We start from the raw sequence: 27,906 nt of genomic DNA on the forward strand, positions 1-27,906 counted from the left end.
AACATTTATACATTAATCTATATAAACTGTCCTTCCAACTTGTGAAGTGATGTGATTTTGTTTGACACAGAGAAGGTGGAGTCTGTAATGACTATGTCTTTAATGGGATTTGCAGACAGCTGGGATGAGAGGTGTGTCCTCCTCTATACCGCCTTCCCAGTACACAGTATCTTTTAGGGCAGGTTCCCACATGTTCACTCGGCTAAAAGGTGTTTTGCCTTACACGTTTAGCTGTTTATTTTGAGATTGCTTTCCAGAGGAATTCAGAGGTACATAAGGAGAGTGATTACTTCTGAATTCTTGCCTTTGGAAAAACAATAATAGTAGAAGCATGGGACTTCAGTGCTATACTGATTTCCTCAGTGCTGTGTAGGGTCTTTGTGAGGTGTAGGCTGCTGGTGAGCTATTACTAAATCAGACACACCTTTGGGTTGGGCTATTTTGGAAACTAAATACTTGATCAGGCTTGAGGTCTGGTCTGCTAGGGAGAAGTGATTTTATTTTGTGTTTTTACATGTACTTTGATGAGCCGATGCAGTTGAAGGACAGTGTCCTCTGTGTAACAGATCAAAGGCAGACAAGTGGTGCCCTGTAGGAAGCCTCACCTGACTGTTTTCATAGTGAGGATTGCTGGCTTTCAGACAACTAGGCAAGAAAGAAAAAGTGACATCCAATGGGGGTACCTTTATTTGGTGATAGCAAGCCCTTCTATTACCGGATCTGGAATGGACTAAGTCAGAAGCTGCAAGGCAAAAAATCCTGGGATAAACATCTGGATGAAATCTACTTACTCCAGCAGAAAAGGTACAGTGTATTGTAGCATTCTCACCTTCCCTTTCTTCTGCTGCTCTCTCCCTGTAGCTCATTCTTACTCTCTTCCCTTAGGCATTTCTGCCAGTAAATAAGCTTTAAAAAACCTTGGAGCACTGTTCTTTATCAGACTTCTTCTTTCAAAGTGGAATGTTTCTGGAGTTCCAATCTTATCTGCTTTCACAAGTGGATTTACTAGATCTCCATTGAATTACCCTGAGTGCAGGGCTTCACCCACAAATTAATAACATGTGTTTTTTACTTTCCTTCTTCACTGGTAAAGCTCACATGCAGTGTTTTTTGTTTTGTTTTGCTTTAACTGAGAGTGTGTGTGGCATTTATACTTCAGTCAGCTTTGTTTGAAATTATGGCTTTTTGCAGGGATTCTGCTTTCTGTCTCTCTGAAGGTTGCCCTTACTGTTTGATAGAATGGGTGCAATATTGTTCCACAATCTGATGGTCATTCAGTTCCTCAGTTTGACTGCTATTTCTCATTCCTTCAACCAGGTGTCATTACCTACATCTCACAGAGAGAATTCTCTTAGACTGTACGGTTATCAAGAAGATTGCTTGTGTTTTCACATGTAAATACTGGATCAAGGCTGTTTGTTACTGTTGTGTAAGGTTGCTCCCTCCACAGGCAGGGATGCAGGAGCATTCACAGAAATCCAGCTGTATCTGTTTTTTGTTGTTCCTTGTTATTTCTGCATGCACAAAGTCTGCAGTATTCAAACAACAAAAATTGTTTCCAGTCTTTTGTTTTTCTTTCCCCTGAAACTTAGAAAAATGAGCTCAAGAGACAGAGTTCTATCTGTGTGTATGCATGTATGCACATATGTATACACACACACACGCATAGAAATAAGTAGGCTAATTTTATTACAGCAATAGCTGTACCTATCTGTCTTTAGGGAAAGAAATTCCACATCATCATTTAACTTCTGACAAAATAACAAAGGCCTGTGATGTTTTATTTCAAAGCAGTGAGACATAAATACACTTAAAATGGAAGGGAGGGTGGGAACAATATTTTCTCCATAGAACTCTGAAGTGTTTAACTTTGTATACATTTATGAATAACATCATAAGTAACTGAAAAATACATTCTCAGACTCTGTAATCTCCAAGTGAACAGATACAAGATAAAAGTCTAAAGACATTAATATTTTTATATTTATAACATTATCTTCACAATTTTATATAACAGAGATGTGGGAGACCTCTGGAGGTTTCTAATCTAACTACCTACTCAAAGCTGGTTTATTGCCAACACTAAATCGCACCACTTTGGCTTTGTGTGTGTCTTGAAAGCCTTCCAGGACAGAGATTTTTTAGGAATCTGTTAAAGTGTTGTAGTATTCTGTCTGCTAAAGGGTTTCTTTGTTTGTTTCTTTGTTTGTTTGGTTTTTGTTTATTTGTTTTTTCTTCCTAGTGTTCAGTCTGAACTTCTGAAATCATCATTTGATGTTGTAGCCAAACCAAATGGTTTACCAATTAGCTATTACCAAGAAGGGTTTGGCCCCTTCCTCTTTGTCACTCCTATTCACGTAGGCTGATATTGGATTGCCATTCAACCTTCTCTTTGCCTAACGAGCCCAGCTCCCTCAACCTTTTCTCATAAGTTGTATGCTGCAGGCCCATGAATATCTTGTGCATTGCTTCTGACAGCGAAAAACAGAAAAATCATAAATTTCTTATCAATTATTAGGGTGAAACCCCAGTGGTCCCCAAAACAACATTTATGTGTTTCTTTCTAAAAATCTATGTAAAAACACGTGTACTTCATATGATTTCACTGTCCATGAAATGAGGCTTGCATGGAAACACATTTTTTCCCTCCAATTTTAGGTGTATGTGTTTCCCAAAAGTAACATGGTGCCAATATGTGATTTTTTATTTTTTTTTTTTCCTTAGGAGGGACAGGACCATTTCTTCCCCTTGTCTTACTCTTTCCTTTCTATATTTCTGTTTCATCCTAGGCAGCCATGTTTTTGTCCCCAGAGATACTCAGATTTTGAGAAAGCAAAAAGGAGCATTTTGCAAAGGACTAGAATCACTTTTATTGCTTTCATATTCTTAATTATGTACAGGTAGAAAGACACAAAAAGAAAACTTCCTGTAGTGATTTATGTATGGATCTACTCATAGAAAACCTGTGTTTATATGGAAACACTGCTGTAAACAAAGACTGTTTTTACTTCATCTTGTCATTTTCTTCTGGGGAACTGCAGTGTTGTGACATCAGCTTGAATTCACCTAAATGTTAATGGCACTAACACAAGGAATACACACTGGAATAAGCAGCAATTACATTCCATTTTTATCATACTGAAAGCCAGTGGCAAATATGGTACTACTTTTCTACTGTGTTCTGAATTCATAATTCTGCGTGTCATGATTCTGCACTAGAAGAAGAATGCTTTTTACTGTCTCACAACTAATACTGATAAAACCTGGAAGCTAACTGTTTTGGTAGTTCTCACCTTCACTGGTGTTGCTGTTTATTCTCCTTCATCATGTGTATTAGTTCATTGAATCTTACTGGAATTTGATCTCAGCATTATCCACAGTGAGGTATTTTTTTTTTTGGCTTAATCCTGCACTGTATAACATTTCCCAAAGTGACATCCAAGTTCAGGAAATGTGATACAAACTCCTTCTAATAGAGAGGACTTTAGAGGTTATTATGTCTTACTCTACTGGTCTTCTCCAATTCAAGAATCTCCTTAACGAGCTTGTAGCTCAGTGAGGCATCCTGAAGATGGAGGTCACAGCTCATATGTGTATTCTAGAATTTGGAATTAAACTATTGGATTTGAATAGCCTGGAGCATATGAACATTATGAATATTAAAACAACAATAACAATGAAGAACCAACATGGTTCATAATCATGGATTGAATAAAGAGAGAAAAATTTTTGAAAATGCAGGCCTGATAAAGGTGAAGAGGAGTCACGCGCCTGTCACAGCTTAACACATCTCCCAGAAACTATAAGAGTCTTTGGTTGGATGGCTTTTGTTTTGTTTGTTTTTATCTGGCTTTCAGTGTAAAATGTTCTAAGTAAATATGAACAGAATCTTCCTAGCGTGTAATTTTTTAAACTCCACAGTATAAGAATTACACTGTTTATCAAAAATAATCAAGCGATAAATTAAAGCAATTGAATACATGGACCCATACTATTAAGTTTTATTTTTCTTTCTGCTATTGCCTGCCTCTGTAATTTGGATTGATGTATCATCTATTTCATGTGTGTTTCCCAGCTGTTTCTCAGGGATTACTGGTATCACCTGACTTTCCTGGGATGCTGTGAGACTTAATTATTCTAATAACAATAAAACATTTAATTTGTGTGATACATTTCAACAGAATTATCAAAGCCCTTTTACACATCAGTTAATTATAGAAATCTGTGCTATGAGAAACAATGTATTAAAGGAGCTTGGACCAATTCACATAACTTGCAAGGAGCTAGCTTTGCATAACTGGCAGAAGTCACTCCAACCATGCTGAAATGAAAGCTTTATAATCCCTTTAGTTGCCAAATCTTTTTGTGGTTGTTCAGTCTCACAGGTGCTTTAGTAAAGTGCTTTGACTCCTGTGAAAACAAACATGGCACAAATAAAAGTTAGGTCAGTTTAATGCTGTTGAATTGGTTTGCTTAAGAGTTGTATGGAGACACAGAAAGCCTTCATCTTCTAGACAAATCTTTGCCAGGTGGGTTGTGCATAAGAGATGTTTTTTCTTTTCTTTTTTCTTTAGTCTAAACAACATTACTGAGTTTTCAGCGCACAAATTAACATACAACTCTCCTGTCTTAAAATCCACAATGCCTGTCAATATTAATTGGTTCCTTTGCTTCAAAAGATGTCTTCACAGTGAAAAGAAGATTCCAGTTCTACCTGTAATACTGTTCAGTAACAGTTCTGAGTAGTCAAGATGCAAAGAGCAGTCTGTTGAAAAAATTTTGCTTCTACATGTAAAATTAAGTCAAAGGCATGATTTTTTTTTTTTTTCTTATACTATTACACCTTCATCCTGATGGAATTTTTGAGTCTAATAATGGAAAACAAAACACTTCAATTGCGTTGGTGTAAAGGTCCTCCAGAACTCTCAATATACAAACAAGTGCGCATTTGGCATGAGTGCCTAAGATATGGCTTAGACTCATTGATTTTTGGAAGTTATTTACCTATAAAAAGAACAAATTAAAAAATAGATAGAGAAAAGCAGTTAGACACAGGGTGAGGAACACAACTGAAATAAAAGAAAAATGTTCCTGAAGAAGGTTGGAAGTTCTGATGCAGGGAGAGGTTGTGTTTCAGATAACTTTTTGTTTTGTTTTGTTTTGCTTTTAAAATAAATAACTTAGTGATAATAAAAAGTAACCTCTGATGAACTATTAATCCAATTCTAGCAAGAGAGTATTTTTGGGGTGCTCACAGACACAGATTTAAAAAAAAAAAAAAAAAGAAAAAAAAGAAAAAAGAAAGATAGGAGATAGCCTTGCTGGAACTGACTGAACAAGATTGTTACTCAGTGAAGAAGACAGCTTAAATATTTTTTTTTTTTTTTTTTTTTTTTTTTTTTTTTTTGTTCCTAGTGACATTACTAGTTAGTAACCCATTTCATTTATTTCTTTTTATTTTACTGACAGCTGAAAGGGCTTCAACATAGATGCACAAGAGTTTAAAATTTGCTGTCCCTGCTTCTGTATTGCTTATCCAAGCCCCTATCATCTGTCTCTTGTTCACTTTGTACTGTTACTTTATATCTCAGTCTTTAGCATCCAGTTAGATTGATCCTCTTTCTGGCAATCCACTGCTCTTGTAATGACGTGCATATATTCACAAAAACATGCAGCAGAAGGGAGTGTGAAGATGAATTTTCTTTGGCCATGCCATAATGAAGTGTTTAGCGTGGACAATCTGAACATGACAGGGGAAGTTGAAATAATATCCTGCAGATGAATTTATAGCCAAGTTACAAAGAACTGCTTTAGAATCTCTGTAGCTGACATAGGTGTAGGGATAACGCATGAAGCTAGCAGATGTCAATCTTAAACTGTAGCAAACAATAGGAAATCTCCATAATGGGAATGACTTAAGCAGTAGAATCTGAGAAGGGAAGAAAGGAGGAGAAATAAATGCTTCATTACACCTCAAGTGAGCCCAGTTTTGAAAAAGGCAGTTTCAGATTGCGGGTTTTCCAAAGAGTTCACATATTTAGTATAATTCTTTAATTTTTCAAACGATAACCCTATGAATCTAAATTCCTATTTTTACAGTAGAGATAAGATTTATGGAGTTCTTGTATTCCTCTTAAATGCAATTAGCAGGATGCACTCTAAAAGAAGTACTTAGGAAGCCATTAATCCAGAAGGATACATGTTGCCATCAGAAAGTGTTTGTGAAATCTTTAATCTCATTTAAAACTATTTTACATGACTCTCTCAGTCAGCAGATGACCTACATTCTATCTTCCCTTTGTTTCACAATGGATTTTTGGGTGTTCCTGATTTTGGCCTTACCTATATTGAAAAACAACTCACAGCTTCCTGAGCATCTCACTATCTATTAAGAAAATTGACTTATAGTAATCATAGAATACTTAGGGTTGGAAAAGACTTTTAAAGATCAGTTAGCTCCATCCCACCTTCCATGGGCAGAGACATCTTCTACTAGATTAGGTTGCTCAAACCCCTATCCAACCAGACTTTGACCACTTCCAGGGATCAGGCATCCACTACTTTTCTGAACAACCTGTTCCACTGTCTCAACACCAACACTCACCAAGTGTCTCAAGACAGCTACAGCTTGGCTCAGTAAGAGGAACCTGTGTGTGCTTCCAGACAGCTACTATTGTAGCGTATAAGGCAACATCAGCACTACTTGGTGTTACATATCTAAAGTAAATGGATAATGTAAGAGCTTAGTGTCCCTTGATTCCATAGTTGATTAAAGGAATGATTTAGAACAGCAGATTCACTTAGATGTGCTGAATTATCTTCTCTCTAAATATGTGTCTAAATATGCCTCTGAATCATCTTTGAAATCTGTCTGGTGGCATAATGGTACTTTATAGAATCTAAGCATGTACTGTCAAAAACTCTGTTAAGAGACCAAGTTATTTATTTATTTATTTATTTATTTATTTATTTCCTGCTGCTTTAACACAGAAACTAGAGTTGTAATATGTAAAATTCATGCTGTTCATAATGGATCAGGAATAAAATTGGCCAAATATGCAGAACTGCAGAACTGTTTTTTTAAGCAGTTCAATATATTCAAATGTTTGAAGGTTCTAGGTTCATTTGTATTTTTTTGTGTTTTTTTTTTTTTTTTTTTTTAAATCGGCATCATCTATTTGTCAACATTTATATGCTCAGCACATTGCTGTAATTCATTAAACTTATTAAAAACGAGTTGACAGTTATGATAGTATGTTTTAAATGAGAGTAAAATACTTCTCCAATTAGAGGTCTGAAAACTAAATGATAGTAGAAGCATATGGTATAAACATATGTCATGGACTTTTGAGGCATCACAGGCAGTGTGCTATGACATTTACCAACAATCCTGGGTTCATCACCAGCTTGCTATTTGGCCTGTGATCTCCAATTCTCTGACCCCAGTTGGAGATCCCTACAAGTAGGGAGTTTTGACAATTTTCCCCTAGATTTCTGAAAGCTGAGTACATTGTTTATTAGGTGTCAACCTCTTAGCAGGCTTCTAATTTAACTAGTTGTTTACATGGGCTTTGGAGAGTTTTTTGAGAAAGGTATTGTGTTTGCGTCCTCCCACATTGTCTCTTGCCCAATCTTTCCTCCTCTCTGAGGTCATTTGAGGGATAAATGCCTACCCAGTAAAGCATCAACAAATTAATTGTAGTGTTGTTTATACTATGGAAAACCCCACCTTCTTCCCACTTCCTGCCTCTGAAAGTTAAGTTCTCCAGGAAAACAGTCTTCCTCAGCCAAAATACTGGCAGAGGTGACGAGTTTGCTTTAGTGACATTGAAATTTATAACATTTGCTCAAAGTGTTACTTTATTTTGTCCCTATTTGCCTGATCCTGGATGTCATGTTCTCGTCATATAATTAGCAGCTAACGCAACTAATGCATGAGTAAGCTAAATAAGTAATACTTCTCAGAGCAGCAAGGCCAAGAATTTGAAGGACACCAAAAAAATATGTCAGAATGACTCCATGGTTTGTTCAGTTTGGTTCTTTATATTCTGAATTTCTTAACTTCTATTCTTTAGAAGTTAAGAATTCTTCTATTCTATTTCTTCTTAACTTCTACTGTTTTTCTAGCCTAGTTTCTACTGATTTAGAAAATAGGATGCTATTGGTAATAGGAAATGTTACTTTTATTGTACTTTATTGAATTTGTTCTGACTTTACCTATAGCCTGTACCCATTAGTTCACAGTTATTCATATGATTCCTATTTATCTGTGGATTTCTGATACTTCTTTTTGTTTTGCTTTTGTCTCAGTGTTTCAGTCTCCTTCTGCTGTAAAGCTGTGCTGAATTCAAATATTTCAGGTGGATTAAATTCAGAAAAAACTGCATATCAAAGAATTATTTCTGCTTCAAGAGTCTATAGTATTGCATTTAAAAGAATAATCTAAAGCAAGAAATATATATCCATAAGCCACAGAATTTATGTTGCTTGTTTTTCTATGACTTTGTTATTAAATTATCCTAATAAGCACAAGTTCTGATAAAACATCTTATGCCATAGGCCTCTCTCTCTCTCTCTGATGTGGGCTTTCTTGTGGCTTACAATAGAGTTATATTCATAATGTATTCTAATGTCAGTGTAATCAACTAAAGCAAAACGCATATTGTATTTGCTCTGTAAACTACATGTCCATAAACTACAGCTAAGTAATACCAGAATGCAAGGAAGAAATTGGTGGCATCACAAGGAGAAAGCATTGAATATTTCTTCAAGTTTATGGGTTTATGGTTTGACCAATGTAGTTGTCCCACCTTTTTTTTTATTATTATTATTATTATTATTTTTTTTTTCACGTGTGTGTCCTAGTATGTAGTCCGCTGTAGGTTGTTATTATACTGTGGTAAAAGAACATAATGTGGCTGGTAGGAAAAAGAGGGCTGAAGTTAGACTTATTCCACTTCACACATTACATCACCTGAGCCATGCTAGGTGATTAAGAATAAATTAAAAATCTGTACTTTGAGATAGCAGAAACAAGATCACAGAATCACAGAATTGTAGGGGTTGGAAGGGATGTCAAGAGATCATTGGGTCCAACCCCCCTGCCAAAGCAGGTTCTTTAGAGCAGGCTGGCCAGGTAGGTGTTCAGACAGGCCTTGAATATCTCCAGAGGAGACTCCACAACCTCCTTGGGCATCCTGTTCCAGTGGTCCATCACCCTTACCGTGAAGAAGTTCTTTTGCATGTTGGTGCAGAACATCCTGTGCTCCATCTTGTGGCCATTGCCCCTTGCCCTGTCCCCACAGACCACTGAAAAGAGTTTGGCCAAAACCCTCTGTCTCCCACACCTCAGGTATTTAAAAACATTGATAAGATCCTCCCTCAGTCTTCTTTTCTCCAGGCTGAACAGACCCAGGTCTCTCAGCCTTTCCTCATAGGGGAGATGCTCCAGGCATCCAGGTATCATCTTTGTGGCCCTCTGCTGGACTCTTTCCAGGAGATCTCTGTCTTTCTTGTACTGGGGAGCCCAGAATTGGACACAGTACTCCAGGTGAGACCTGATCAGGGCAGAGTAGATGGGGAGGATCACCTCCCTTGACCTGCTGGCCACGCTCCTTTTAATGCACGCCAGGATCCCATTAGCCCTCTTGGCCATGAGGGCACAGCGCTGACTCGTGGTCAAGCTGTCGTCCACCAGGACCCCCAGGTCCTTCTCTGCAGAGCTCCTTTTCAGCAGGTCATCCCCCAGCCTGTACTGATACTTCGGGTTGTTCCTTCCCAGGTGCAGGATTCTACACTTGCTCTTATTCAATCTCATTTGGTTTCTTCCTGCTCAAATATACCACGTGTTCAGTGAACAAAGAAAAGTGCAATTCAACTACTGTACTGGGTCTGGCTGGGATGTTAACTTTCCCTGCAGCAGCCCATACAGTTCTGTGCTCTGCACTTATAGCTAGAACGGCAGTGTTATCACACCAGTGTTGTGTCTGTTGCTGAGCAGTGCTGGCACAACATCAGCACTCTCTCTAACCCTCTTAGGGGGTGCACAAAAAAGTGAGAAAGGAAACATCACCAGGGCAAGATAAAAGCACAAAACTTATATCTGAACACAGATCTAAAGCTGGACTTAACCCATTTGGAGAGAGCATTCTCTTGCTATTTCATACTTAAAACTCATGAGACATAGCCTGTTTCTTTTGGATTTGGGGGTCTTTCATTCCCTTAAATCTTTAACTCTTGAACTTCAGCTACTTATTTTTTTTTCATTTAAAAGAAACAAAAAGAAAAATATCAAATGAATCTATCCTGGACAGCTCTTATGAATGCTCTTTGTCTTCTATGTCAGCTCTTTGTCTTCTATGACAAAGTGACGCGCTGGGTGGATGAGGGAAAGGCTGTGGATGTGGTCTACCTTGACTTCAGCAAGGCTTTTGACACCGTCTCCCACAGCATTCTCCTCAAGAAACTGGCTGCCCTAGGCTTGGACTGGCGCACGCTTCGTTGGGTTAGAAACTGGCTGGATAGCTGGGCCCAAAGAGTCGTGGTGAATGGAGCCAAGTCCAGTTGGAGGCCAGTCACTAGTGGCGTCCCCCAGGGCTCGGTGCTGGGGCCGGTCCTCTTTAATATCTTCATCGATGATCTGGACGAGGGCATCGAGTGCACCCTCAGTAAGTTTGCAGATGACACCAAGCTATGCGCATGTGTCGATCTGCTTGAGGGTAGGAAGGATCTGCAGGAGGATCTGGATAGGCTGCACCGATGGGCTGAGGTCAACTGCTTGAAGTTCAACAAGGCCAAGTGCCAGGTCCTTCACCTGGGGTTCAATAACCCCAAGCAGAGCTACAGGCTGGGAGATGAGTGGTTGGAGAGCTGCCAGGCAGAGAAGGACCTGGGAGTGATGGTGGATAGTCGGCTGAATATGAGCCAGCAGTGTGCTCAGGTGGCCAAGAAGGCCAACGGCATCCTGGCTTATATCAGAAACAGTGTGACCAGCAGGGCTAGGGAGGTGATTGTCCCCCTGTACTCAGCTCTGGTGAGGCCGCAAATCGAGTACTGTGTTCAGTTTTGGGCCCCTCACTACAAGAAGGACATCGAGGTGCTTGAGCGGGTGCAGAGAAGGGCGACGAAGCTGGTGAGGGGCCTGGAGAACAAGTCCTACAAGGAGCGGCTGAGGGAGCTGGGCTTGTTCAGCCTGGAGAAGAGGAGGCTCAGGGGTGACCTTATCGCTCTCTATAGGTACCTCAAGGGAGGCTGTAGCGAGGTGGGGGTTGGTCTGTTCTCCCACGTGCCTGGTGACAGGACGAGGGGGAATGAGCTTAAGTTGAGCCAGGGGAGTTTTAGGTTAGATGTTAGGAAGAACTTCTTCACTGAAAGGGTTGTGAGGCATTGGAACAGGCTGGCCAGGGAAGTGGTGGAGTCACCATCCCTGGAAGTCTTCAAAAGACGTTTAGATGTAGAGCTTAGGGATATGGTTTAGTGGGGACTGCTAGCGTTAGGTCAGAGGTTGGACTTGATGATCTTGAGGTCTCTTCCAACCTAGAAATTCTGTGATTCTGTGATTCTGTAATGAAAAGATTAATCTGAATATATTGTAGGATAGCAGAGATAATAACCCCAAATTATTAGTTCATTTGTTCTTGTGTGTGTGTGTGTGTGTGTGCGTGTGTGTAATTTTTAGTTGCAACTCATCATTTTGAAAACAGTCAAAGCTTATTTGGTCAATGACTAAGCACACATGGCAAGTAACTAGTACAGCAACAATTTAATTAAAAACAATTTTTCCATTCTTCTCGGAAGGCAGTAAATAAGAAAACTGTAAATAAGTTTTTATTTATGAAATATTTTGTATGATACTTTGGCTAACTTATAGGAAGAGATGGAACCCGTTGTTCAAGTTTTCCATACCATTTTAATTTTTCCCCCTGCAAATACCTCTCTTATTTATTATCTAGAAAACATTTGGTCTCTTTTGGTTCAGGGTTTTCCTAACTCCTCTGGGAAACTGGATGCTGCTTCTTTTTTTCCTGAAAATGAAGCAGGTCTGTGACCCAGCTCTGTCACAATGTTAACTCCTCCATCCTCCCCAGAAGAAACCAAAACCAAGACATCAGCAATATAAGTTGTACTCAAGTACACTCAATATTGTGCCAAGGGTCTTTCTTCAAGCATCTCAAGATTAGACTTTCCTGCTTTTTGTCCTTATACTTTGGGATAACAGGGCACATTAAAATCCTAAGTGGCAGGTTTGAAGGGTGTTCCTCATCACCTATAGAACCGGTTTATTCTTTGTAATTTAAAAGCATAAGTATGGTCTGTGTTAATGAGTGCAATAACCCCATTCAGGATCTGTGAGGCCTGGGGATGAAAGCCAGTTGCTCCATTCATATGTGTCTTAGAAGAGACTTAACAGCTCCTTCAGCTGGAGTTTGCAGATAAGTTATGCTGAATTATTCACCAATCATTCACCGTGATTATTCTTTTACTCTTTTGCTTGTTTTACAGATTTTTTTTGTACTTCATTTGCTAATTAGACATTGCCACAAAATCTGAGGCCGCTGGCCCTTCTCAGCCTGCTACCAAGGGTAGCATGGGCAAACAGGGCAACACAGGTGGTAATACGTAAAAGGAAGTGTAAATATGAGTGGCATATATGGCAGAGGACTGAGTTTGTTCAGTTTCCCAAGCAAGTGTAAAGCTCTGCAACAGCTGTATTTTATCTATGAAGAAGCAGAATTCAGCACATCTAGAATCACGTCATGCATGAGGTTTATCTTGCCTAACTTACTTGTCTAAGCCACTATAGACTACATAGTCAGTCTCACTAACTACAGTGCATTATAGGTACACTTCTATCCACTGATTGTACTGAGTACCCAGATGACCAGCTCAGGTTGATCACCTAAGTTTTAGACAAATTAAGTAGACTGAAAGAATGCCTGTCCAAGGCATTCAAACCTGATGCACTGGACATATTTAAAAACAACAACGACAACAAAAACACATAAGGTATTTACGTATTTAAAATGTATTTATGATTTGGAGATGTGGTTTTCAAGTTTAAAGATTCCTGTTTTGCCATTTTTACACTAGTAGTTGAGGGCAGGTAGCTTACAGACATCATGTCAGAACAGAAGCTGAAGAAGCATTGAATATTGCAAGGGCTACACTAAATTAAAAGAGTTGATTGTCTACTGCTGTGATTTCTAGAATATTACAGAATGGTTGAGGTTGGAAAGGACCTCTGGAGGTCACCTAGTTCCAATCCCCTTGCTCAGGCAGGATCACTTATAGCAGGTTGACCAGGACCATATCCAGATAGCTTTTGATTACCCCCCAAAATGGAGATTCTACAGCCTGTCTGGGCCATCTGGGCCACCTGTGCCTGTACTCAGTTGCCCTCACAGTAAAGAACTGTTTTCCTGAAGTTCAGACAGAACCTCCTGTGTTTCAGTTTGTGTCTATGGCCTCTTGTCCTGTCACCAGGCTGCACTGAAAAGAGCCTGGCTCCCATCCTCTTTATATCCTAGCTTCAGATATTCATGCACTTTGAGATTTCTCCTGAGCCTTCTCTTCTAGGCTAAACAGTCCTAGCTCTCTCAGCCTTTCCTCATATGAGAGATACTTCATTCCCTTAATCATGTTCATTGTCCTTTGCTGAACTCTCTCTAGGAGCTGCATATGTCTTTCATACTGAGGAGTGCAAAACTTGACACAGTACTCTAGGTGTTGCCTCACCAATACTGAATAGAGGAGGAGGAGAAGCACCTCCCTCAATCTGCTGTTTGCATCAACAGACCTACTTGAATTTTGGTGACTGTACTTGTAAATTCTTAATCAACACCAAAGGAACTACTAAAATAATCCAGTCTGGTGGAAGTGCCAAAGGCATTCTTCAACTATAAATGAATAGTTTGGTCTGGAACATGTCTGATTACATGCTCTTTTCTAGCATTGGCATACATTTTAGTTCCTGTTAATTTCCTTGATTTTCTCAACATCAGAGAAAAAATAGTATAACTAAGCTTTTCAATTTTCCTCATAACTTTGTTTGATGAGTAACTATTTCAGATCTTCTTCCATGAATTGTCCCGTAGGAAACCTTATTAAGACACACAGGGAATGCTTATTTGTACTTCTTCTTTTCTATTAATTATGGGAGAAGTTCAGATGCAGATTTTTTTAAAATCATTTAAAACATTATTATTTTCAAAACTTTTATTTATTTATTTGCCTACTTGTTTTTCTTCTGGGTCTTGATATAACTAGCTTACTGGCAGGAAGAGTATCATATGACCTGTCATTCCGTATCTTCTGGGCCTCAAAATGTGGGCTATATAAACCAGAAACATTTCAGACTTAGTTACGCATTTCTCCTAGCTTTCCCTCTGCTGCCACCGTATGGTTGAGCATCAGTAAGATAGGAGATAATGAACTAACTACCTGCCTGCTTGCTTGCTTGTTTTACCCCTGCATTTGTTTGCTTTTGTTGGTTCCTTTTTTTTTTTTTTTTTTTTTTTAAATTCAAAAATACCTCAAATGGTGCATTACTTGTCTTTTAGGGAAATTTTTGAAAGTTCATACTCTCTCAAGAAATGTTCTGTAGACAGGCACCATGTGTTTCTCTGTGTTCCTTAGCAGCCACTTTTACTTGACTGCAGGATCTGTGAGTCCCCGCTCCTCCAGGCTGCCAAGGAGAACAACATCCCAGCCATTAGGAAACTTCTCATTGATGGAACATGTGATATCTACCAGAGAGGTAATGCAATTATTTGCTCTAAATTGTTTTCTGGGCAAAGCAAGAGACTGCTACAATGAGCATAGTAGTAAGTTAGTTTGTTACAATATTTGCATTGGCAGAATCAATTGGCTTTAAATGTATGTCAGCAGCCTTGCAATAAAGTGAGTTCTCTAACTCCTGTCATCAAATCCTAAATGGTTGGTGAAGTTCAGAGTTTTACAGCTTGAACAGGCCTTTTTTTACATTTTACTTGATGTGTGAGTCTGCTGCTGCTTGCACTTATGTGGCCATTACCATGTATGATGAGGTGGCACCTGGCAGTACTCAAAGGAGAACTTAGCATTCCCGTAACTCTCCACCCCAATATTTCCATATCTTATTTTGTCCCATCTAGCTTATGTCTAAATGTCTATATGACTCATGTGCTTCCCTTACTGTTTCTAGGTGCAACAGGGGAGACTGCCCTTCATGTAGCTGCCTTGTATAATAGCGTGGAGGCTGCAGTGGCTCTAATGGAAGCAGCTCCAGAGCTTGTCAATGAGAAGATGACATCAGAGCTCTATGAAGGTAGTATCTCAAGGAATGAGAATGGGAAAAGGTTCCCTGCATGGGGAGGGAGGAAGTATTAGCTGTTTCCATTTCGGAAACTGGCTTATACCATGCTTTGTTCAATATATTACTGAAGTGTTACATTGCAAAACCAATATACAAATGATTCCTGACACTTTGTGGAAGGTGGGACTATATTAAAACTAGCATGCAAATGCACAACTCACAAACCCTTAAATACAGGTGGGCCTGTTGGCTACAATGGGATGGCAAAAATATGTAGAGTTTTGCTTTCTGCTATAGACACATCTAGTCAAGTTGGAAATTTCAGGTTGGAAATTAAGAGAAATTTCTTCTCAGAAAGAGTGGTTAGGCATTGGAACAGGTTGCCCAAGGAGCTGGTAGAGTCACCGTCCCTGGGGGTGTTTAAGGAAAGGTTGAGGCCATTTCCCCTTGTCTTAACACTTAGTGTTTAGAAGAAGAGCCTGATCCCCACCTCACTGCAGCCTGCCATAAGCTACAATAAGGTCTCCCCTGAGCCTTCTTTCCTCCAAGCTAAACAGTCCCAGCTCCCTCACCCACTACTCATAAGACTTCTTCTCTCAAGAGTTTCATTGCCCATCCTCGGACATACTCCAGCAACTCAATGTCCTTCATATGGTGAGAAAAGAACTCTGAAATGACAAAAAACAGTTATTTCACTGACAAATAATGGGGATTAAAAACAAATGTGGTTGCTGTTACTGACTGCATCCTGCATATTTTTGGCAGTTTGTAAAATCATTTTTCATTAATTCATAAAAAAGATTTAAGTAGAACAAGACTACTGGATGTCTCCAGTCTGCAGGACTAACTTCAACAGGGCTAACTTCAAAGCAAAATCATATTCCCCTTATGGATGCAATCCAAATAAACTCGGATTTACTATGTGTTAAATGCTGCTTTCTTAGAAGGCAAGGTTTTATTTCTGTGTTTTACAGGGCAGACAGCTCTCCACATTGCAGCAGTGAACCAGAACATCACTTTGGTGAAAGCTTTACTCAAGAGAGGGGCCAATATCTGCACAGCCCAGGCCACTGGGCACTTCTTCAGACGCAGCTCCCAGAACCTTCTCTATTTTGGTATATCCTTATCTTCTTGTCTTGTTGCTGTGGGAGGCAACCAACAGAGTGATGAGGGAATATGGGAGAGACTTGCCTTGCTCCACATCTAAACTGCATAGGTGGAGGCTTCTGTCTTCAGGGGTCATCATTCATGCACTTTTTAGCTGATAGTAAAGCTCCATCTAAGTATGTAAATACTACTTAAATACAAGTACCTAAATCATATACATTTTACATATTTGCACGTATACAAAAATTATATATCACTTAAAAATATAATGTAATTTCTTTGTAGCAGCATCTACTGTAACACACTTGTCATCCTTTTTATGGACATACTCTTCTGAAAAGAATACTCTCCCCTTTCAATGTTGTGTGAGACAGGTGCTTTCTGAGTAGGATGAGGAGTGATGCAGGAACTACAGATTGCTTTTATACCCTCTGGCTTTGTGACATGAATAGATTTTCCTCAGAATGCTCCAACTTCAGTTGCCTGCTAGGGTCTTAATATTGATCTCCCCTATTCCTTTCTTTGCAGGAGAACATGTTTTGTCTTTTGCTGCCTGTGTGGGAAATGAGGAGATTGTGCAGTTGCTCATTGAAAATGGAGCCGACATTAGAGCTCAGGATTACCTGGGTACGTGCCTAGTGAATTACATACAGTGGATCTGGACACTTTAAATCAGATCCTATCATCTATGTACACACATATTTTTCTCTCATTACAAACAGATATGGGATGAGGGTTGTGAGGAAAATGAAAGCCATTGTTAATAGCATCAGTCTATTGCCAGTCTTTTCACAGGTTTGGGCTATTTAATGTATTTTATCTGTTCTGCTTCCTTCACAGGTAACACTGTTCTTCACATCTTGGTTCTCCAGCCTAATAAGACATTTGCCTGCCACATGTACAGCCTGATACTTTCCTATGACAGGAACAAGGAAGGACCAGGATCACTTGAATTGATTCCTAACAATGAGGGGCTTACTCCATTCAAACTGGCTGGAGTTGAGGGCAACACTGTGGTGAGTTTGTATGATGCAGTTGCTTCTATTATAAAGATTTTATTCAGAAACGGAGAACTTAAAATAATATTACACAGAGTACAGGAGTTTCTGCATACTGTTAGTGGGTAGAAGATACAAAACAAGTCCTTTTATTTATTTATTTATTTATTTCCCCTGGAAATCTTATGTAAGACCAGATAACCTGTATAAGAAATTTCTTCATCCTAATGAAATAAACTAATGGTTATATAATAGATCTTTTGATCTAAGTTTTGAAGCATTTCAGTTAAATAACTATTAACAGAAATATCCACCTCCAGCCATATTTTAAAAGTCTGACTGAAGTTGTTTTTGTTGTCAATATTTTGTTACCCTAAATGTAATGCAAAGAGAAGTTCTCCAGATATCTACAGACACTTATTTGGAGATAAGATCTCAATATTAAATATAAACTCTCATCTTTCCCTTTAACAAAAAGATGAAGATGGTCAGTGTTGCTTCTGTAGATCCACAAAAGACAGTATCCCTTTCCATACCTCTTTCCTGACAACCTGTAGAAAAGTATAAAAGGATTTATTTTTTTTTCCTAATCAACACATGAAATCTATACTTTGGAGACATTAATGTGTCAAATAACTTCAGCAGTTTGAACATGAGCTGATAATCAAATGGGAGACTGAAGTTCTTCCCTTTCCTAACCTGCTGGAAGGTATAATTGTCTCAGAGAGCTGTAAGAACCACAATAACAAAGTTCAAGGAAAATATTTTGTAATATATAGCTTTTACACACTTCAGTGTATATGCAATAAGAACAAATACTTACTGGAAATCTTCTGATATCTTCACCCCACTTCTTATCTCCCCAGATGTTTCAATACCTCATGCAAAAGCGGAAGCACAATCTCTGGTCCTTTGGACCCTTGACCACTGTGTTATATGATCTCACAGAGATTGACTCCTGGGCTGAAGATCAGTCCTTTCTTGAGCTCATTGTCTCAACCAAGAAGAGAGAGGTACTGTGGGCACAAAATGCTTTCTATGTGCATACCATGGTGATTATAAAACGAGAAGAATGAGTTTGAAGACTCATACTCTTCCATATTCTCCCAAGCACCAAGTGATGACACAAGGGGAAAACAAGCCTCAAATTGCTCCAGGGGAGGTGTAGGTTGAAAATTAGAAGAAATTTCTTTACTGAAAGGGTTGTGTGGCATTGGAACAGGCTGCCCAGGGAAGTGGTTGAGTCACCATCCCTGGAGGTCTTCAAGAAACATGTAGATGTAGAACTTAGTAGCATGGTTTATTAGTGGACTTGTCAGTACTATGTCAAAGGCTGGACTAGATGATTTAAAGAGGTCTTTTCCAACCTGAATGATTCTATGATTCTTTGATCCACAGGGCAAGGACTTTGTACTGTATATTTCAGGCAATATATGAAATATAGCAGCTTTTTAATTATGTGCTTATATTTCAAGTTTTAACTTTTTTTTTTTTTTTTTTTTTTTTTTTTTTTTTTTCTGAGATGTGGAGCTTGCAGATGATTGAAAGAATTTCATATTAGCAAGCTACAGGAAATGTGATTCAGTGAAGGTTCTCTCTCTTTTCCCAGCCTTAAAGATATAAATAACAAGTAGCTCTAGAGTAGCTCTAGCAAGTAGTTTCTGTAGCAGTGATACTGATTAACTCTCACAACATTCCTGTGAGGCAAACTATGTTCAAAAATCCTAAATTGGAACACATTTTAAAAACGCTCATTATTGTTTTCTTCATTTAATGGCATTGCTTATCCAGGTTATGACACAAAACAAAGTGGGCATTTTATCTCTGCTGAATCAGAGATGAATCAGAAGACACTTGAGCTATTAAATAAATGTTTTAGTGCAATGCTCTCAATCATATATTATCTCACTTTATAAAAAATTAAGTTAAACTTCTGTAACAAAAGTTTCAGCTATTGGAAAGCTTTGTACTATGAGGAGGAAGTTCATGAAATTCTCATTTGTTTATGTTTAAAAATCCTCTGAGCTACTATGTATGGTGATACATATGGAAATTCAGAGGAAAGCAGTCCATGTCATAAAACAAAACAACTTTAGAAGTCATCCAGAAGGCTAAGCCATAACCCTAAAAAAAAAAAAAAAAAAAAAAACAAAGAATATTGTGCATCTGTTTTTTTTTTTTTTTTTTTTTTTTTTTTTTTTTTTTTTTCCAGAACACATAGTAAATGCAGATCCAACATTCTCAGTTTCAGAGGGTAAGGTGTCCCCAGAAACCATCAGACTTCTTTGTTTTCCAAAATGCTCTTAAACATGAGTAGCTGCAATTTTTGCATGTATAGCTTGGAATTCTTTTCTGTATTTTGTATACCTTTGGCCCAAAATATTTCCCATCTTCTCTGGACTTCTTGACTTATATCTCCTTCTTGCTCATTGCAGCAGTCCTCTAAATGGTACAAGAAGAAGTAGGTCTAGAAGAATTTAGTTGTATGGATCAATTTCATTAGCATAAGTCCTACTTATGCTCTAAGTGTCAATCTTTTATCAGAAATTTAAGATTTGATATAGATGATTCGATTAAGTACCACCCAGTTCATAATTCAGAAACCTAAAATGTTATAATTTTATATAAGCTATGAAGCTTTAGACAAGTACTAATCACATTTGAAAAAGAAGTTCTTATTTTTTTATCCTAAATAATCTGAGAAAAAAAATACCCGTATTACTGTACTAATGGGAATAGTCTGCTTTCCTTAGTTCTTTGTTTGCATACATATCAAAAACATTTTTTAAGTTTATCAGAAACTTTAGCTGTTAGTCTTTTGTTTTATCTTCAAGGATCTGTCAGAAATGGGGTATTTTTCAGTGAATTATATATATGTCTTTGTCTTCTTTCTACAGAAAAGTCCTTGTTGACTATTTGGTTCTCAGCTAGCAAACTCAACAAGGATTACTGGAAAAGTAGCTTACTGTTCTTGCAAACCCTACATTCCCTACATACGTTCTATAAGAATAGCCAGTCAAATTCTTCCCTTTTCATAGGCAGACAAACTGCAAATGAAATAACACTGGTTGTCTTGAAGTAGACTGAGCCCCTTGACTTACAAAGCAAAGTTTCATCCTTCATAATGTTCTGATTTTGACTGGGATAAAGTGAATTTTCTTCACTGTAGCTGGTATGGTACTGTGTTTTGAATTTACGGTGAAAATAATGTTGTTAACACACCAATGTTTTAGTTGTTGCTGAGCAATGCTTGCACTAAGTCAAGGACTCTTTGACTTATACTGCCTTGCTGGTGAGGAGGCTGGCGGTGTACAAGAAACTGGAAGGGAAAGCAACCAGAACAGCTGACCCAAATTGACTAAAGGTATATTTCATACCACATGATGTCACACTAAACAATAAAACTGGGAGAGGGGGTTACTCTTGCTCAGGCACTGGCTGGGCATCAGTCAGCTGTTGGTGAGCGAGTGCATTGTTTTACATCACTTGTGTTCTGTATGCTTTACTTTTCTTTTACTTATTTTTCCCCTTTTCTGTTAAGCTGTCTTTATCCCAAACCATGAATTTATTTATTTGTTTGTTTATTTATTTATTTATTTATTTATTTATTCTAAATCTGCTCCCCATCAGTCCCTGGGGAGCAAACAGCTGTGTGGCATTTAGCTGTCTGCCAGACTAAATCGCAACACAAACATACCAGCTGTAGTCCTGTTTCTAGTTCTTGAATATTTCCATCAGTGTTGAGATCAACAGAAAATAAACACAACGGGAAGACGGATGAAGGACTGCAGGTTAGCACTTCAGTTATAGGAAACCAGTATAAATACAAATTCAGCTCAGATATACTAATATCTTGCAGATTGGGAAGGTACCCTAAGCAGCTGTAATGAGGTGACAGAAGAATACATTTTCTGGGGTTGCAGGCTCCAATAGACAAAATGCCTTTCTTTAACTTGAAAATAATACAGCTTAAAATTGAATGAAAAATAATAATTTCTTTTGAAAATATTTAAGGCAACTTATTTTATTATATAAAGTAGAGATCTGGCTCTTCAACTACTGCAGATTTTGGAGGCCATAAAAATGATAACCTGAACCGTCATCATCCATCCACTCTGCAAATAACATTTGCCACTTCTCTTATACTTATTTCCTTTCAGTGGGACTCTATGTAATTTATGGCTACTAAAGAATCATAGAGCTTTTTTTTTTCTTTCTTTTTTTTTTTTTTTTTTTTAAATGACCCTAATATTATCTCTTCCATTTTATTCATGTCAGTATAGTGCTCTTGTCAGTACAATGTAGAATGTGTTCCAGTAGCGTATTGCATACAAAAATATAACTTGATTTCCCACTTGGTTCATTCATTCTTCACAGAGTAGTTTTCTAAACAGAACATCTAGTTTTGGATGAGCTTTTGAGTGATTTTTTTTTTTTTTTTTTTTTTTTTTTTTACACAGTATTATGTGTTCACACTGGAAAAATTAAGGTAAAGAAACACAGTTAGCCTAGATTCATCCCATCTTGAATATATGCGTTTATATATATAAATATATATACATGTACATATGCTCAGGAGACATATTTTTCCCATGTAAAATTCTTCAGTCTTAAGTCTTTTTTTAACCTAGAGCATTTGAAGAAAGATTGACACACCATTCCTGGGAAGAATGATATTTCCTTAACAATGAGGCCACAATTTCATCTTGTCTTAGGGAAACAGTTATAAAAAGTGGAGTAACTTTGATCTTTCCATGTTTAATAATTGCTAGTGTAGCAAATCAATGGATTCATCCAGAGGTGTAAGTTAGCAATGCTTAACAGAGAAAAATGGTGATTTTTTTTTTTTTTTAATAACATCTCCCTGTATTTTCTTTGCCCTTTATATGTATGTGTGTAAACATACCAGATCAACCATGGGGGCACTTCAGAAAATTTCTGGATTCTTCCTGTTAGTTTTGTAAATTGTATAGTAGGAGATTTTTCACTCCAGTGTTTATAACTCCACTCCTCTAACTTTTTGTAGAAGCTTTTATTTTTCTAAATTTTCTCAGCTGCACAGTATGTACGAAAATATATAGATCTTTGACAGAAGCACAACTGTAAACTATGTAATAGTGCCATTTTTCCTATTGTGTAAGATGCTCTCTGAAGCTTCTATTTACTCCTGGAAGTACACAGTCTTCTAAATATACCAGAGCTGCACCACTGATACTTTAAAAAGAAAGGCCAAAACTTTGAATATGATATAAACAGTCTAAAGGAAGTAAGCTGAAAGAGACTGTAGGGTTTGTGTGTTTGTGTGTGTGTTTTGTTGTGTGTTTTTTAACAGTAGTCCCACTGGGGATATACTTCAGTTTTTATCATCGTAGTTGAATGATGAAAACTTGAAAATCCAGGCCATTAATAGTCTGTATTCAGACAAAAATAAATGAACCTTCAAAATCTTTCTGAAGTCCCCTTAGTTGCCTAGGTAATGTCAGAGATTTTTAAAATGTCAGAGTTTTTAAAAGAGCATTAATGATCTATAGGACCTTTTGATGTTTCCTAGAGATACAGAATTTCCACAATTTCAAGTTGATAGATTTAGCTGTTGGAACATAAAATAAAATAAAATAAAAAATAAATCCAATTCAGAGAAAAACATCTAAGTGAATTGTACAAGATGCTTAGAAGCTTCTTTTCCATAGCTGGAAATAGAATTTAAAATATTCTATTTTCAATTCTGTGTTGTAATAATGTTGTATATTTTAAACAGAGGAGAGCCTGGTGTGAATTGCATTGTGCTGTCTTGCTTAACACAAAATATTTTTCAAAAAGTATTCCAGTTACAGTGAAAGATAATGCATTGAAATATACATGTATATTCAAATACATCTTCACAGGTTTTGTAAACTTTCTGACACTGTAAAGTTAGCCCAACCGTTCTGTATTTGTATCTTATTCTCTATGGATATCCTTGTAAAAGGTAATGGGATCTTTCATAAAGGTCGCTATCAAATTCTATTTTAAATAATACCTTTTAATTTCTATAACACAGATTCATATATCCACATTCATGGACCTAGATCATAGGTCTGTCTCAAGTGTTTATGTGGAACCAGGTCTACAGATATGGAAAATGTATTCAAGTCTAACATACTTTTCTTGTTATTTCCATTGGTGCTCAAAATCTGTTCTCTGAAAGATATACTTTTTTACATTTCCAAAATTCTGCTGGTAAACTGAAGAAATACAAACTCACTTGAGCGTTCCCATTTTTTGGGAAATAAAAAAAAAAAAAGTAAATGGCTTCCTAAATCTGAATAGCGTAGGTAAGAACAACTTGTTAACATACACCCTGGAAACTGTGAATGTTGCTCATAAACAAATACCCTCACAGTGAATAATTCCTTCTTTGTATCTTTCTCAGGCACGCCAGATCTTAGACCTAACACCTGTGAAGGAGCTGGTGAGCCTGAAGTGGAATATGTATGGACGGCCCTATTTCTGTTTCCTGGCTTTATTCTATGTCCTCTACATGGTCTGCTTCACTATGTGCTGTGTCTACCGGCCACTGAAAGCCCGAACAGGCAACAAAACAAGCAGTAGAGACAATACAATCTATGTCCAGAAAATGCTGCAGGTACTGTGTCAGTAGTAGTCAGGGCCCCACAGGCAGCATTGGGCAATTCCAATAATCACCTACTTAACTGGAAAGTCGAAGTATTCCCCAGTCCCCAGCTTTTGCAGCTGTTCTCCTTTTCTCTTGCCATCAGCTGACCTTCATCGATGAGGAACTCTGGGTATGGTCTGTTCTCTGTTGTTTGGCCTGGGATGGTTCCTGTGGTCTTGTAAGGCTTAGTCACATTTCTTACACTAACATTAGGCCTTCTTTTCCTGCCATCTATTTTAATTTCTTCTCACTCCTTTTTTCCTTTCAGGAATCATATATAACATATGAGGATGAGTTGAGGTTGGTGGGGGAGCTGATCACAGTGATTGGAGCTGTAGTAATTTTGATCCTTGAGGTAAGAGAAACAGTGAGCTCTGCAGTTTTGAACTTAATCTAGGCAGATTTTACCTACTGGACAAACAGGAGTTTGTCCTCAAAACTTGGTAAGGATTATTCAATAAGTCTAAATGCTTCAATATACATCTATGGCAGTTGACACTGTCAACAAAATCTATTAGGTGAAACAGATGGTGAGAGATTACTAGTAAAACTCCAGGTACAGAAGGAGTAATTAGATGGACTGGTTGCTATCAGATACTATCTGCAGGGTAATGCCAGAGATCCCATTAGCATCATCTGCAGTTCCAGATGAATCCCAGCTGTTACATGAGATTCTTAGAGACTTTTTGTACTTACGTATTTGGGGATGCTGGGTAAAGTGATTCCTGTGGTTACATAGGAAAGTCTATATTTAACTGGAGATCAGTGACTACTTGAGCCTATAAAAGGAGCCTTACTCAAACAGGGTTCTGCAGAGGCCATGTCTAGGTAATCTTACCATGATTTTCAGAATTGTGATTTTAAAATTAAAAAAGAGATGAAGTTTTTAAAATGAAGCATATGACAAACACATAATTTTATTAGAATATGAAACTGTTATATAGAGAAAGCTCAAATGATGATCTCAGGGAGAACTGAAATAAAATGGAGTTTACAAACCCCATTGAAAAAGGAAAAGAGAACGATTTCTCTCTGCTCATATATGTTCCAGAAGGACAGGTACTTATTTCCATGCTTGGACAGGACTCTATGGCTCCCCTACAAGTAACACAGTGAGTCTGAAAAATACCAAGCTCCTCTGAGTTTACAAGTTTTTTTTTTTTTTTGTTTGTTTTTTTTTTTTTTTGTCTTTTCTGAGGCTCAGCAGATCTGGTCTCTTCTCAGTAGTCCACAAGAACTTCGAGATCACAGCATGGTGATCTTCATAGCAAAGTCTCTCAATCTGCCCAAGCATTCTCAGGTTTTCCAAGAAAAGAGCAGTATCTGCCTTATTCAGAAGGGCATCTGATTAATTCATTCTGTTTTTAAAGTAAATTTTCAGTCAAACTGTGAAGCAGTAAACAAAGCAGATACCGCTGGCTCCAAGACCCTTTTAAAATTGATGGTTACCATTATGTTTAATAGTATAACAGAATCTAAGTCCTAAAGTCAATAGGATGTCATTCTTAGATCCCAGATATCCTTAGAGTTGGAGCAGCGAAATACTTTGGACAAACCATCCTAGGAGGGCCTTTCCACATAATTGTGTAAGTACACCACCTTTTAAGTTCAATAAACTTACTGTTTCTCATTCCCTCCTGCACCTCCTACCTCCACTCCTCCAGTCTTCTGCCAGATGAGCAACCTTCTCCATTCTCTTAAAGTATTGTTTCTCTTGATTTCTTTCTCTTACTGTGTATAAGAAGCCAGGTGAGTGTACAGGTAGATTTGAGCATGCCGACTGGTTTCTGCTTATGAACTTATAGCTGTATGTGCCTGTCTTGGAATTTTTGGCAAGAAAAGATAAGCAAGGGTAAAAATTATTTACCGAAATATTTTCACTCTCCTCTTCCTTTGCAGTATCACATATGCTTGTATGATTCTGGTAACCATGGTAATGCGTCTCACCAGCACTACTGGTGAGGTGGTGCCCATGTCCTTTGCCCTGGTACTAGGATGGTGCAATGTCATGTACTTCGCACGAGGCTTCCAGATGCTTGGACCCTTTACCATCATGATCCAAAAGGTATAAGAAACAAATATGTACTCATTGTGTACATCTTAGCACCTCTCTGCAGACAGGGAGATCTGAAAGAATATTTTTTCTCCCTCTGGACTTGCATTAATGCCAATTGTAAAGTCTGCATGAAGCATTTGGGAGTTTTGCTTCTCTGTAGTGGAGAAGCTTCCTTTAATACACTTATGGTCTTTGGAAATGGTTTACATGGGATTGCATGGTAACTTGGTGAAACAGCTGAGCCTTATGGCGGCTCTATCTTTGCTCTACAGATGATATTTGGAGATCTTATGCGCTTTTGTTGGCTCATGGCTGTGGTGATACTAGGCTTTGCATCAGGTGAGTCTACAAAAGGAAAACAGTGTTATGTTACCCTCACAAATTCTTTGATAAGAATTAAGTGCAGTGGATTTTGGATTATTCTCTGGTCACCCCCTTAGTTATCTGGCAAAGGTGGTGATGATGTATAGTTCCTGTTTCTTTGAGTACGGTCTCTTTCCCAACACTGATTTCTGTTTGGTTTTCAACTCTTGCTCTTTCCAGGATAGTATAAATTAGGACAACCCAGATAAATCCACATATATGTAAGTCAAAGTTTAAAAACACATTGCATTTGTGGTGTTTATGTTTGGAAAATGGGATTAACATACATAGCTTTCTTCTATCCATGAAGAAGAAAAGATTGATATTTTTAAGGCATTTTGAGAGCAGATAAATAGAGTAATTCAGAGTAATTTTTAAATGGTGACCAGTGATTCTAGTCAGGGATTTGCCATTGTTATGCTGCATAGTGTGCACTTACATAGAAATATATGTAGCTCTTTCCCAGAACACCTAGTGTTGTCAGTTTTTGTTATAGGACCCTGTTGTTGCTCTTGGAATGTTATTCACATTTTAAAACTATATCCTTATTTTTTTTTTTTTTTCTCCTTGGTCTACTTTAGCTTTTTACATCATCTTCCAGACAGAGAACCCTGAAAACCTTGGGCAATTCTATAACTATCCCATGTCCTTGTTCACCACCTTTGAGCTGTTTCTCACTATAATTGATGGCCCTGCAAACTATGATGTGGACCTGCCTTTTATGTACAGTGTCGTATATTTTTCCTTTGCCATCATTGCCACCCTCCTTATGCTCAACTTGCTAATTGCCATGATGGGTGACACCCACTGGAGAGTGGCCCATGAGCGGGATGAACTCTGGAGAGCCCAGGTAATCTAGGTAGGGGGGTTTCTCTGAATAAAAATGGGGAAAATTTGTCCAGAAAAAATGTGCTAGACAGTGCAATTACTTACTTTACTGTCCCTGCAAAGAGAGAGGTAATTTAAAACCTTTCCCAGGTCTTCACTTTGTTTGCGGACTTCTCATGTCTCAATAAGCCATGTCCCTTTAATTCTATCTAACAGCTTCTGTACATCAGCCCCCAAATGTCTTCCATCCCTTTTATCAGTATGAACTTTCTGAGTGCAAGACCACTCGTCTGCAGATATTCCCATGTGAAGCTACCTTCCAGTATATTTCTGTTATAGTAATATTTGTACCTTGTTTTACATAACAGAAAAAACCTCATCCAGCCTTTCTTGTCCATCTTGTGTCTCCCTATCTGTTTCTTCACTAAGCATGGAATCAATCTCTTCTTAAATTGAATTGATGTTGCCTCTTTCTTACAAATCACATTCCCATGTAACTGAGAGTTAAATAATATAGAGATTGACTGGGAGAGAAATACAATGAAGGCTAATGATTACAGGTAGGTAGGTTATGTCTTTAGATCCATTAAGAGAAGTTGGTCTGACT

At 37.9% G+C, this 27,906-nt stretch overlaps 1 protein-coding gene across 3 annotated transcripts in view; it reads left to right on the forward strand.

Moving 5' to 3' along the window:
* Positions 1–210: 210 nt before the first annotated feature.
* Positions 211–27,906, forward strand: part of LOC309879727 (transient receptor potential cation channel subfamily V member 6-like) — a 33,054-nt gene continuing 5,358 nt past the window's right edge. For 2 of the 3 annotated variants that reach the window (XM_082763830.1, XM_082763831.1), the window contains exons 1-13: positions 211–804; positions 14,658–14,755; positions 15,182–15,304; positions 16,267–16,407; positions 16,928–17,026; positions 17,240–17,415; positions 18,264–18,410; positions 23,810–24,022; positions 24,321–24,407; positions 25,562–25,638; positions 25,952–26,117; positions 26,381–26,447; positions 27,053–27,321. In XM_082763830.1, coding sequence (XP_082619956.1) covers positions 674–804; positions 14,658–14,755; positions 15,182–15,304; positions 16,267–16,407; positions 16,928–17,026; positions 17,240–17,415; positions 18,264–18,410; positions 23,810–24,022; positions 24,321–24,407; positions 25,562–25,638; positions 25,952–26,117; positions 26,381–26,447; positions 27,053–27,321 — 1,794 coding nt within the window. In that variant the 5' untranslated portion in view covers positions 211–673. The remainder of the gene's footprint in view (positions 805–14,657; positions 14,756–15,181; positions 15,305–16,266; positions 16,408–16,927; positions 17,027–17,239; positions 17,416–18,263; positions 18,411–23,809; positions 24,023–24,320; positions 24,408–25,561; positions 25,639–25,951; positions 26,118–26,380; positions 26,448–27,052; positions 27,322–27,906) is intronic. The other variant, XM_082763832.1, reaches the window with a different exon arrangement.

This window comes from Aythya marila (genome assembly GCF_965140915.1).
Source record: "Aythya marila genome assembly, chromosome: 1".
Lineage (NCBI taxonomy): Eukaryota > Metazoa > Chordata > Aves > Anseriformes > Anatidae > Aythya > Aythya marila.